Source organism: Trachypithecus francoisi, unplaced genomic scaffold (assembly GCF_009764315.1).
Source record: "Trachypithecus francoisi isolate TF-2019V2 unplaced genomic scaffold, Tfra_2.0 Lachesis_group16, whole genome shotgun sequence".
NCBI lineage: Eukaryota > Metazoa > Chordata > Mammalia > Primates > Cercopithecidae > Trachypithecus > Trachypithecus francoisi.
This window is the reverse complement of record NW_022681461.1, coordinates 14,651,782-14,665,977: the sequence shown is the minus strand read 5'-3', so window position 1 is coordinate 14,665,977 and position 14,196 is coordinate 14,651,782. Positions and strand designations below refer to the sequence as shown.

The 14,196-nt window shown below is 37.9% G+C and overlaps 1 protein-coding gene across 1 annotated transcript in view; it reads right to left on the bottom strand.

The window, feature by feature from the left end:
• Positions 1–14,196, bottom strand: part of RASEF (RAS and EF-hand domain containing) — a 77,581-nt gene that overhangs the window by 28,991 nt on the left and 34,394 nt on the right. The window contains exons 3-6 of the mRNA XM_033236978.1: positions 13,548–13,638; positions 6,995–7,090; positions 3,632–3,709; positions 845–960 (exon numbers count right to left, since the gene is read on the bottom strand). Of these exons, the coding sequence (XP_033092869.1) occupies positions 845–960; positions 3,632–3,709; positions 6,995–7,090; positions 13,548–13,638 (381 nt within the window). The remainder of the gene's footprint in view (positions 1–844; positions 961–3,631; positions 3,710–6,994; positions 7,091–13,547; positions 13,639–14,196) is intronic.

Sequence of the window (14,196 nt, the reverse complement as noted above, 5' to 3'; positions counted from 1 at the left end):
TTTTTAGCTCTTCTGTTGCTAAACCCTATAATCTTTTTGCTTTTTTTCCCCAACTAAATTTGAAGTTCTCAAAACACAGAGCCCACATCATATATATGATATATGATATATATATATGATATATATCATATATCATATATATGATGTGGGCTCTGTGTTTTGAGAATATATACATACTTGAGAATATATATATATTCTCATAACTCCTTATCTAGTTCAGAGACTTGTATGTAGTAAACAATAATATTTCACTGTTTTCTAAGACCTTATAAGACCTTAATTCCGATGAAAGTTTGCAAAGAAACCCAAAAAAAGACATTTTTCCCAAGCGTACATGTCCTAGGGGATACACACATATACACCTATCTATGCATTTTATATTTACCATCCATATAAAAATATACGTCTATGTTCCTTATATATAAATACATGTCTGTGAGTGTATGTATGTGTATTAGGTTTTATTGTATTAACATCATACTGCAAAACTAACACACACAAAAATAGACTTGCCTACTTTTCCCTTTCTTATGTTTTATGGCCAGGATTCCTGACTTCAAAGCACTTTAATAAGCACTAACCCTTGACACTGTAGGTATATTCTTTTAGCTCCAGCTAATTCAAACATTTATTAAGTCCTACGCTAGCCTATGCAGACACTAATTAATTATTCTATTTGCTTTAAAAAATTAAAAACAAAAAACACTGGGAAACCTGATACTGAAAATAAAGAAGATATTAGCAAAGTTACTAACTCTTCATTATTCCATAGCTGAGCTTCTTTTGCCTGGATGATCATCTCAATATTCTACTCAAACTAACAAATAAAATGCAAAGTTCGTACCTTTCAGTATTCAGACTCTGATCAGCATAATCACTTTTCAAAGCATCTAATTCACTCTGAAGGAAGGCTATGTTTGTTTGTGCTTCTAAAAGGTCTTTCTTAACTTTCTGATTTTCCTGAATAAAAGGAAAAGTGGAGGTCATTAGATTCATATTTTCCTCTGGCTGGGAGACATGAAGTAGTGTCGTGTCACCCTCCCACGCCACTCTCACCCTTCCACAACTCTTCAAATCTCGGTGTTCAAAGAACTATTTGTCAATTCAAGGTAGTTTGAAATCATTATAAATTAATAAAGTGTCAAAAATCTAAACTCTCAAAGTTGTTCTTCATTTTTCTATGCTTGATATTTGATACCAAACTACCACAGTCAAGGGTTTACCATGATGTATTTCAACACGTTAATGGCAAATTAACTGACACCAACCATTCGAACGCCTGCTTTATTTAATGAGAGCTATAAAATTACTGACAAACACTTTGTGGAGTCAATAGTACCTATAGCACCTGGTACGTACACTGGTACTTTTTACAAATAAATTCTATCACTTAACATTTTAAGTTTTGCACTTAAACCAGTGTGATCCGAAAATTTCTGTGTTTTCTTAAAATAATATTGGAGACATCCATTCAAGATGGTGGATGGAGCACATGAATTTGTCTTTTTCCCCTTCCAAAACCTCATTAAAACGAAATGCCAAAGGAAATGAACCAATAACAGCTAAAAGAATGGAAGAGGGGGCCAGAGCATTCAAGTGACTTAAACGCACTTCTAGAAAATGGAAACTGATGGAAATGTGTTGTCAAAGGGAATAGAGTGGGGAAATGGAAGTCTAGAGGAAGTGTGTTCAAGGTTTTGACACAGAACCCAGAAGGAGACAAGTGACCAGGCCGAACCCCAGAAAGACAGAACCAGATATGGAGTTGGAAAGAGAGATTAAAACTGTATAGTAAGGCACCCTTCCCACCAAGCCCACCCCCGTCTTACCCTAGCAAGTAACAGTAGAGAGCCAGAGTGGATTCTAAAGACAAGACAGAGATTATCTTTTTTTAAATTGAGTGGCTCCTGTAAAAAAAGCTAAAAGGCTTCTCTCTGAATATCCCTGCCCCACTCACACTGGTACCTGGGGTCCCTTGCCAGCTTCACACACAGAGCTCCTAGGAAGACACTCTTTTGGGAGAGAGGCCTTCAGGTGAGTCGATCTGTTCACACCCCACAGGATCCTACCTCAAGTAACCAAGCTAGTCCTTCACTTTAAAATATGAACAGATCACCAACCACTGCCAGGTATTTGAAAAAAAAAATGGTACTGAGAAAGAATTAAATTAATTAATCCCAGAGGAGTCCCAGAAAAGCCTATTTATCTAGACAAACTTAATAAATTGTGAGGGAGAATGTAGACATTCTCAAATATTCAAAAACAGAGAAAATTTCTCTCTCACATGTTCTTTCTGAAGAAGTTTCTTGAGGATGTGCTATGGCGAAATGAGGATGAAACCCTCTCCTCCCAAAAAATTGCAATATGCAAAATGCTGCAATTCAGTGAAAAGCCCAGTGAAAAGAAATTGCAGAACATATGGGTAGCAAGTTTAACAAACAGTCCAATAAGAACTGAAATTCTGCCAGGTGCGGTGGCTCACGCCTATAATCCCAGCACTTTGGGAGGCCAAAGTGGGTGATCACAAGGTCAAGAGATCGAGACCATCCTGGCCAACATGGTGAAACCCTGTCTCTATTAAAATTCAAAAATTTAGCCAGGCGTGGTGGTGCGTGCCTATAGTTCCAGCTACTTGGGAGGCTCAGGCAGGAGAATCACTTGAACACAGGTGATAGAGGTTGCAGTGAGCTGAGATCATGTCATTGCAGTCCAGCCTGGCGACAGAGCGAGACTCCACCTCAAAAAAAAAAAAAGAACTGAAATTTTATAGACTCCAAAATTAATATTTTCAAGAAGAAACACTAAACAAATTTCATGCATTGGAAAGAATAAATAAGTCTTAAGGTATCAGTGATATCATGAAAATAGTAGAGCTTCTTTTTGCAACAAGAAACCAAAAAATCAACCAGAAAATCCAAGAAAAACAAATAACTCTACAAGAATGTCATCATCCAAATACAAAGCCAACTAAGATGTGGAAAAATCTGGAACTAGGAATTCATTTGACCACGAAGCTGGGAGCCTTCTAAGTGGAACAGAGATAATGAATGGAGAGAAAGAAATGCAAGCCTCATTCATTTCTTAGCTCTGCAGTGAAAATATTTAGAATCATAATAAAGAAAACGCTCTTTATTTGCTTTCAAATTTGGGAGTGAATCTAAAACCAAAATAAATAAAACTTAGTAAAGATAACAGAAGAGATGTAAATGTTATCAATTTTGTTAGTACTAAAAGTAAAGACGTGGCTGGCGTAAGATGGAAAAGCGACAGAAAAGAAAAAAAAAAACTTGGAGGAAGGGGCAAGGCACTAATATCCTCATCACAAAGCATCACATCATACAGACCAGAGCTGATGTTGGAAGAATACAGGGCTTACCATGTTTTACAAAACTTAAACACTATGTCTTTACTACTTTGTAAGAAAAGTAAGTTAAAGCTTTCACAATAAGTGGCATATTATTGAGGGAAAAGCCTGCATAAATAATATCTTTGATCAAACGTATTTTAAGAACTTTTTCTAACTATAGTATTAATTTCTCTTTAAGCTGGTCTTCCTGGAACACTGAAATAAGAGCATGATGATGTGGTCTAACAGGAAGTGCATTTCTGTAAGTGAAAAGGTAATTCTTACCATTGATAAATCATAAATTTGTTTTTTCAATGCAGCCACATCTTCCTTTTGACTTATGTGTTTTGACTGTTCTTCGAGCTGAAAGACCAAATAAAAGTTGTGTGCTTACAAACTCACTTCGAATTGCTTTAAGTTTAGGACTATCCTTGAATATACATATGAGAATTCTAGAAGTCACCAATTTTCAACATTATGTGGCTTTATAAATCATTAAACTACATAAAATCCATAAGGATTTGAAATTTTGTTCTAAATAATTTAAACATTTGAAAAAGGGGGTTTGGTTGTGAAATGAACTTTTTTGGAAACAGCTGAAAAGCCCTTTTTGGAAATCATTCAACTATTAAGTAATCCAATTCTTGCTTTTACTCAGTTATGCTACGTTGAAATCTGGATCATTCTATTCTCCTTTGTATTACCTGCATTTAACACTTTCCACTCTGTATTACAATTATTTAGAAATGTCTTACCTTCCCTCCTAGAGAGCAAGATTTTTTAAGAGCAGAATTAGTGTCCGATTCACCTACATGTTCTCTTCATGGTGAGTTCAAGAAATGCTTATTAAATAACTAAAATCAATAAAATCTGAGTATAACATGAAGCTAGAGACACAAACACACTTGATTATATAAACACCTACATTTAAGCTTTGCTTGAGGATTAACTCATTTCTGCATGAGCTTTGCTTGCTGGTTGACTTATTTCTATTACAATTACATACTCGTTACGATTACCAGACTAAATTGGTTCCACAGCATTTATAACCTGGAGAACAACAACAACAACAAAATGCCTTTCCTACAAACAGCTTACATCCTCTGGGAATGGTGGGGATCTGCTGGGATTCATTTATGGAATGTTTATGCACTGATCAAAATGGATCCCACATTTCACCAAGTGTAAGTGCTTTGACTCTGGACCTTCTTCACCTTGCCAGATGCTATAAAGGGATAATGTTTATATAAAAACGTCATGACTGCCACAAGGCTGACTATGACTGAGAAGAGCCATTGATTTAAACACGCATTTTGACTTCAGAGAAGAAAAACCATCTGGAAAAAGTGAGTTTCTCAGAATCAAGGACACAGTTAGTGGCTATTATAACAAATTAGTAAGCTATAGCCCTTAACGTACTCTCAAATAAACATCTTGCTGTTTTGCATAACAACCACATCAGGTATGCAGGAAGTCTGGTATAAGTAAGTGAGAAAGCACAAACTGTGTAGTAAGATGGCTCCATCAGTTATTAGCTGTGTGACTCTGAACAAGTTATTTAACCTCTCTCTAAAAGCAGGTTATTTATACCCTCCTCAGAGAAAGTTTGAGAATTTGATTTTTTAAATCATGAAAAAGAGCTTAGTGAACTGCAAAGTCAATAAAATATCAGTCATTATGGACAGGAAGGACAGTTTATTATTAATTGCATTTTACAGATCAGAAACCAGAAAGATGATCTGAACTGTCCCAGGTGCTTCAGCGGAAAAATGGGTACAGTTTTGACAAGGATTCAGGTCTCCCGACACACGGCCTTTCCTACTGTTCAGACCACTTGGTCCTCATCATTTGTGGCATCTCTTCTTGTAGACGTTACCTTAGTCTAAAGATTTGGGAAGCCACAGAAATAAGTCAGGGCCCTGACTCAGTGAATTTGTGGCTCTAGCATAAACAGAAGATTGGTCTATTCAATTCTGTACTATAAGCATAGTATGCATGGCCTAATAACTTTTGAAAATTAGATATAAGGTTCAAATTGATGTTAATTTTCTAAGGAGGCTACTGGGGAGAATTCTTAATCATCCCAGAGGTTTAAATTGCAATAGCGTATAAAATACAAAATATAGCTAATTGTCACTTAAGCTCATCACCATTTTCAGAAATGTTTTTTTATTTTTTTTAAGGCACTGACATAATCATGGCTCACACTGCAGCCTTGCTCTCCCAGCTTCAAGTGATCCTCCCACCTCAGCCTGCTGACTCACTGGGACTACAGGCATGTGCTACCACATGCAGTTAATTTTTTTAATTAATTAATTAATTTATTTTTACAGTGGTGGGATCTCAACTATGTCACCCAGGCTGGTCTTGACCTCCTGAGCACAAGCAATTCTCCTGCCTCAGCCTTCCAAATTACAGACATGAGCCACCATGCCCAGCAAGGATGATCCTTTTTTAATTACCCATTTTCATTTTAGCTAACACATTCCCATTAGTTATGGGAAAAACGAAAAACAGATCCAAGAAGTGTGTCTAGTACAGTGCTGGAGCCAGCCTGTACCAGCAGGTGAGAGTCTGCTTTAAGCATCTCTTCTCAACCTTAAATTCAGTGATATCAACTTGGTAGCATGAAATCAGTAATGACAGGAGTATTTATACCATGGAAATCGACAAATGATACGCATCCCTCCCCTCCCCTCCACCCCCTACAGAGCCACCTGGTAAACAACTGCCAGATATGACTGAGCCAAACAGAACCTGCTCATTAGAAACCAAATAGAGGAAAAGCCAAAAACCAACTACATTAAAAAAAAAAAAAAACTAATCATGTCTTTGCTCACACTTCAGCAAGTTCTGCTCTTCTTCAAAAACAGGTGACTCTTGGTGATCAGGGTACCCTCAGTCTGAAATTTTCTACTTAGAAGAGCAATATTCATTTCATTTCATAAATATTCCCTGAATACTTACCATGCACTTTGCAATAAGCTAGGGGTAGGGACACAGGGATATTTGACATGACCAAGAAAAACAGTCATGAGGCATGCAGTCCACTAGACACGAAGGACTTGAGCACTAAGCTGGTGAAGATCAAGGAAAGCAAACTGAAGTTTTATGGACAGTGGTTGAAGGGATCAGAAAATATTTATCAGATCTATGAAAAAGACACGTGGCCCCTGGAAACAAAAGAGAAACTCAGGGGCTCTTAAAAGAAGGTCTTTCAGGCCGGGCGCAGTAATCCCAGCACTTTGGGAGGCCAAGGTAGTCGGATCACCTGAGGTCAGGAGTTTGAGACCAGCCTGGCCAACACGGTGAAACCCTGCCTCTACTAAAAATACAAAAATTAGCCAGGCGTGGTGGCACATGCCTGTAATCCCAGCTACTCAGGCGGTTGAGACAGGAAAATTGTTTGAACCCAGGAGGCAGAGGTTGCAGTGAGCCAAGATCTTGCCACTGCACTCCAGCCTGGTTGACAGAGCAAGACTCAGTCTCAAAAAAAAAAAAAAAAAAGGTCTTTCCAAGGAATTCCTTGATTCTGAAATCTGATCTATGTGCCACTTCAATAGGATTCCAAATGTTTTTGGTTGTTAATGACTTAGATACACTCAGATGCTGAGGCTGTTCCTAATAGTCCAGTTGCCACATGCCTACCTTTCTTAGCTTTTTAATGGTCACCTGCAGATCTCCTACTTCAGTTTCATATTGACGTCTGAGGTCACTGAGGGCTTCCTCAGCTTTGCGTTTTTCCTAAAGGAAAAAAAAAATATTGTGTTCATTTAAATACGTTCACCCTCTTAAACAACCTTCAAAACTCCACAGGTGAGCAACATTTTGTGTCAAATTAAGGCTGACTTCAATTTTCCTACACAGGGAGGGTGAGAAGGGATATCAGAAGGAAATCAACTGACTTCAGAAGTACCGCAATTTTGGAATGGAAACCTACATAACTGACAGAAGAGCAGAATCCCACAACCTACATACACACCTCACCCAGGAGTGACACCTCTAAGACTATTACTCACATTGTGATAGAGGCCATAGCATACTAATCAATTAATTATTGCCATAATTAGTTAAAAGACATGGCACAGTGAAGGGCTGCCTGTGCTTACTGGAATCCTATCACGTCATCAGGACTCAAGAAGGCATCCTGGGTGCATCCTTTTCCCTAGAGATGATGCCTTATCTAAATCCCAATCACATCACTGCAAATTGCTATGGCAAAGTGTTTCCCTGTGGGCTGGTACTTTTCAGGGGTGTCCCTTCAAGTTCTTCTGGAGCAGAGAATGGCAATAAGGCACCCCAGGAGGTAGGGGACTGCCATTCAGAAGTTCCCATGGGCTGCAACAGCTCCAAATTTCCTTGTCTCTTAATAAATTATATAATTTTATATCTTACATTCAGTATTCAAATAGTTTTATGTTGATAGCCAGTAAAATTCAGTGTACAAATATTCACTGATCACCAACCAATGGTTCTAAGGGACTGGGGACACGGGGACAGAGAGGGGGACAACAAAACTGACGTTCTCATGCATTCTAGTGGAGGACACAGAAAAAGACAATTTCAGGAAATGATACAAAAAAAAAAAAGAAAGAAAAAACAGGGAGATGTGGCAGGAAGTCAGTCTGCTAGAGGGTAAGGTAGGGCCTCTCTGACGAATGCTCCCACATCTGAATACCTGCCAGAGGTAGTGTGTCTTACTGCCCACTCATTGGCTGTGGAGCCTGGGCAAGTTGCTAAACTTACCCATGCCTCCATTTTCTTTTTAACTATTGTAAGGATTAAATTAAATAATCCAAGTTAAATAATCCATATAAATTAAATAATCCATGTAAATTAAATAATCCATGTGAAATGCTTAGCAGAAGAGCAATATCTTCCCTTAAGGTAACTTTTTTTAAAAGCTGACTTCACCCAGCTTTACAGGTGAGGCAACAAGTATTGCCTGTCTCACATGTGGATGAAGACACAGAGGTCTCACAATGAGGTGCTAATGAGGCAGCCTTCCTGGCATCAAAATGCACTTGACTGCAAGTCTCTTCATTAGATCCACAGCCACAAACCCTAACATAAACATTTTAGGGTTTAGAAATACTTTATCCAGGCTGGGCGTGGTGACTCACGCCTGTAATCCCAGCACTTTGGGAGGCTGAGGCGGGCGGATCACGAGGTCAGAAGATCTAGACCATCCTGGCTTACATGGTGAAACCCCGTCTCTACTAAAAAAAAAAACACAAAAATTAAACGGGTGTGGTGGCGGGCGCCTGTAGTCACAGCTACTGGAGAGGCTGAGGCAGGAGAAAGGCGTGAACCCAGGAGGCGGAGCTTGCAGTGAGCTGAGATCACACCACTGCACTCCAGTTTGGGTGACAGAGCGAGACTCCGCCTCAAAAACAAAACAAAAAGAAATATTTTATCAAGAGCTCAATAAAGGAAATGATCACTGGCCTATTTCATTCCGAACCTGCAACAGGTAGATGCTGAGAAATCAGATAAGAGATTGTTACAGTAATGCAGGTGAGACATGGTAGTGGCTCAGGTCAACTCTTGACAAACTTCCAATAAACTAGAATGGAGGGAACATGTCCCAACTCATTCTATGAGACCAGAATTTGCCTGATGCCAAAATCAGACAAAGGCATTAAAAATACAAACCAATATCTCTTCCACATATGAATGCAAAAATATTAAGTAAAATTTAGCAAACTGAATTCAACAATCTATAGAAAGGATAGTACATCATCACTAATTATGGCCAATCTCAAGTGCAAGTTTGTTTTAATATTCAAAAATCAATCAATGTAATTCGCCACATTAACATTCTAAAAAAGAAAAAACATGATCATAAGACAGAAAAAGTATTTGAGAAAATTCAATATCCATTCCTGATTAAAACAACAGCAACAATAATACTCAGCAAACTAGGAACAGAAGGGATTCTACTCCACTTATAAAGGCATCTATGAACACTACACCACTAACATCACATTCAATGTTCTCATCTCCTTTATTCTTCTAACCAGTGCAATAAGGCAAGAAAGATAAAAAGCTTCATCCAAATTCGAAAGACAAATAAAACTGTTATTATTAATGTATTTCATAATCATCATCCTAGAAAATCTGACAAAATCTACCAATAAAAAGGCACTGTGTACAAACAATGTAAGCAGTGCTACAGAATACAAGACAAATACTCAAAACTCAAATGTATTTCTATACATTCACCATGAACAATCGGAAATTGAAATTTTAAAAATACTATTTACAGGACCATCAAAATATGACATACTGAGTAAATCTAAGATGTACAAGATCTGTACAGTGAATAACACAAAACATTGCTAAGACATAGATAAATCATATTTTCAATATTGTTAAGATGTCAATTCTACCCAAATTGATCTATAGATACAATGAAGTTCAGTCAAACTCCCTGCAGACTTTGAGTTTTTGTTTGCTTTTTTAAAAAAAAGAAATTGAGAGGCTGATTCTATGGAAATTAAGGCAATTAAAATAGCCAAAACAACTTTTAAAAAAAAGCACAAAGTTGAAGAACTAATACTAGTTGATTTCAAGACTTATTATAAACCAATAGGTATCAAGACATACTATAAACCAATAGGTATCAAGACAACATAATATTAGCATAACAATAGACAAAATAATCAATGGAACAGAACACCAAACCCAGAAATAAACCTATACAAATAGAATAAACTATTTTGGATAAAGTGCAGAAGCAATTCAGTGGAAAATGGTTACTCTTGTTTAATAAAGGTGTGGGAACAATTGGATATCTACATGCAAAAAACAAATATGAACATTGATCCATATCTTGGCACCAAATACAAAATAGATCCTAAATGTAACCTAAAACAATAAAGCTTATAGAAGAAAACATAGGGGAAAATCTTCGTGAGCTTGGGTTAAAGATTTTTAAAGACCACAAGAAAAGTATGATCCATGAAAAAAATTGGTAAATTACAATTCATCAAAATTAAAACTTTATACTCTTTAAAAGATACTGTTAGGAGAATGAAAAGACAGGTCACAGTGTGGGTGAAAATATTTATAGATCAGGTATCTGATAAAAGACTTGCATTCAGAATATAAAAGTACTCTCAAAACATAATATTTTTTCAAAAAACTATATTTTTAATGAGCCAACGATTTTAAACAAGACACTTCAGCAAAAAAAAAAAAAAAAAAAATTATACACATGGCAAATGAACCCAAGAAAAGATTCTCCACACAACTATTCATTAGAGATATGCAAGTTAAAACCACAATGAGATTCCTCTACACACCAATTAGAATGCTGAAAGAATGGGACTCTCATACACTGCTGATTGAAACGTAACTGTACAACCACTCTGGAAATCAGGTTGGCAGTGTCTTACAAAAATACACAGTCATCTACACAGATGATCAACCCATTCCACTTCAGGAATTTACTCAAGAGGAATAAAAGTATATGCCTCTATAAAGACTTGCACATGTATATTCATAGCAGCTTAATTTGCAATAGCCAAAACCTGGAAATAACTCAAAGGTCCTTCAACAGATGAATGGCTAAACACTGTGGTACCCCTACGTGATGGAATACTACTCGGCAAGGAAAAAGAACAAACTATTGATTACATGGATACATCTCAAAATAATTCTGTTGAGTGGAAGAAGCCAGACAAGAAATATATACTGCATGACTCCATTTCTATACAGTTCTGAAAACTTCAAACTAATCTACAGTGACAGAAAATAGAACAATGATTATCTGGCAAAAAGAGGCAAAGAAAGGAGGAAAAAAGGCTTGTTATGCCTTCAAGGGGCATGAACAAACTTCTAGGGTGGATAGTTATGCCTACGATCTTGCCTGTGGGAATGGTTTCATGGTGCATACATATGTCCAAACTTCACGTATACTGTACTTCATATGCAGTTTGTTGCATGCCAATTAGACCTTCATAAAGCTGTTACAGTTTAAAAAAAAAAAAAAACTGAAGCAATGCAATACATGCTATATATGCCATAGGAGTCCAGGTCAGGAAAAGGTGAATGCGGCTAGAGGAGCAGGGGAGGGCATCAAGAAGAAAGTGAGGGTTCCTCTGAGCTTTGCAGAATTTGGGAAGGAGGAAAGGATTGAGGAGATAATCATCAAGGCAAAGAAAACAGCTGGAGACAAAGCAGAGTCAGGCACAGCAAGGCCACTGGGCTGGGGGTGAAGAACCCTGGAGAGCTGAGGGGAGCCGTGTGGAATGGAAGGAAATGAGGGAAAATCTTAGACTGGCCTGGGCACGTTATTCCAGAGAAGCTATCTTTAGAAAGGTATGAGGTGGACACTGGGATGGACAGGCAAACAAGCTTCCTCACAGTGCCAAAGCTGCTCAGCTGGCAGTGAGGTCCCGGACTGGCGTGCTGAGGTGTGCAGACCACATGTATATGGTGGCTTACAGGCCACATGTGTCATTGCTGTGGAATAGAGAAATGATGCCACAGATGCATGGGTTTGCCACCTCCAGACTGAAGCCAAGGAAACTAAAGATGTTGTAACTAACAAAACATGAAGTTCTAAAAGGTGGGGGCCATGGTAATATCCTCATTACCAGCAACAAATTTGGGAGGCATTTATCTAGAAGAAGCAAGGAGATATGACGACAGAATAACACATGTGCTTGTTATGTGTTTGATGAATGAATGAGTGCACAGATTAAACACAGCAGATGGAGAGAAAAAAAAGGCAGAAAAATGATTTTACTCTTTCCTTTTTACCAAAAGGAAAGTGCTAGCAGAAGGGGTTATCCATTGCTCTGAAGCTGGACCATGAATCTTGAACCATTTATGTGGATGAATATGACGTCCAGCTTCTTATTAAACTTTGTATAAGGAGACAGGACAACAAAGACACCCCAGGGCATATATGCAGGAAAGCCATTTAAGGTGAAGAATCTAAAAGGAATCAAGAATACAAAGAGCCACAGGAAAGAGCAGGACGGTAACCTGGGTGCAGCCACCACATTGCAGGTGCTGTGGCAGGCACTTTATATAGATCATCATGTTTAACTCCTGTGGAGGCAGGTAGGTTGCATTATCCCATTTTAGAGATGGAATAACAAAGGCTCAGAGGTTGGGTTATTTTCCCAATGTCACCTGGATACGATCAGGGCCAGGATGCAAACTGAGGTCTCCCAGATGCCAACGTTCAGGCCACTTGCACATTATTTTGCTGCCATTCAGTGTTAACAGGGTGAATGAAGAAACAAAAGTGACATTTTTTAACCTAGCATTGTCTATTTTCTGTTTTCAATAAACATTAATCACCCAAAAATATAAGAAAAAAATTCTTTCTTCAATGGAAATCACTGAAGGTAACATATCACTTTCAACTTTAAATGGTTCCTATAATGCTGAATAAAGGCATACAGTCAGCCCTTCAGATCCACAGGCTCTGCATCTGTGAATTCAACCACTAAAGACTGAAAATATTTTAAGCAGCAAAAGTGATGCAGATAAAAATATGGTATAACAGCTCTTTACAAAGCATTTACATTGTGTTAAATACTAGGTATTATAAGTAATCCAGAGATGATTTAAAGTATACTGGAGGATATGCGTAGGTTGTATGTAAATATACATTATTTGTATAAAAACTTGAGCATGCAGATTTCGGTATGCAGGGTTGCGGGGGAGACCTGGAACTAATCTCTTCGGGTACCAAGTAATGGCTGTATTCCATTATAAAACACCAAAGTTTGAAGATAGAATTTTAATTTCACTCTAATCTAGATTTAAAGTGGGCAGCGGGTGTGAGCAGTGACACAGGTATGGAAAGTCAAGTCACCTTCTCTACGAAGGCTGCCTCTGCCTTCTCCCAAGGCTTTGTCTCTGATGTTACCCCTTCAAAGAGGCCTCTAACCCCCAACGTAAGCAGCCTCCTCTTCCAGTCACTATTGCACATGTTATTTCTTTACTGTACTTGTCACTATCTGAACTTATTTGCTTTACTTTTTTATTTGATTATTATTTCTATTTCCTCTTACCCCCTCCCCAAAAACACCACCAGTAAAAATTCCTTTGCTGGGAGGATCTGCGGGAAGCTGGACTTGCTGTACCCATGCATGATACCCAGAAGAGTGTCTGGGCCCTCTCCATAGAAAGCACCTCATAAAGATCTGCTGAATGAATGGCCAACCCAGAAACTCACGTCTTTCCGTGTCTTATGTTCTGCAGCCTGAATCCTCTGATCCATTTCCTCTTCCAACTCACTCAACTGCATAGTTGCCTTGTCCTGGGCTCTGAAATTCAAAAGGATGCACACCTTTTCATTATACTCTTGAACTGGAAACATGAAGAGAAACTTCAGACTCATCTATGTTAAGCCCTATATATTACAGATGAAGAGAAACACACCATTCAAAATGATATTTCCCCATTCCATCTACATAATAAAATGAGATTGGCAATTTGACCATTTTGGTGTAAAATCATTTTAAAACTAGATATGGTCATGCATTCCTTAACAACTAGCTTACATTCTGAGAAATGTGTCTTTTGGAGATTTCTGTCATTGTGCAAGCATCATAGAGTATTTACACCAACCTAGCTGGTAGAGCCTACTTCACACCTAGGCTATACGGTATAGCATATTGCTCCTAGGCTGGAAACCTGAACAGCATGGGACTGTACTGAATACTGCAAGTAACTGTAACACAATGGCCAGTATTTGTGTACCTAAACACAGAATAGATACAGTAAAAATATAGGATTATATTCTTATGGGACCACTGTCATTTATGTAATCCTTTATTGATCAAAACATCGTGATGTGGTACCTGACTATATCAAATAAATGA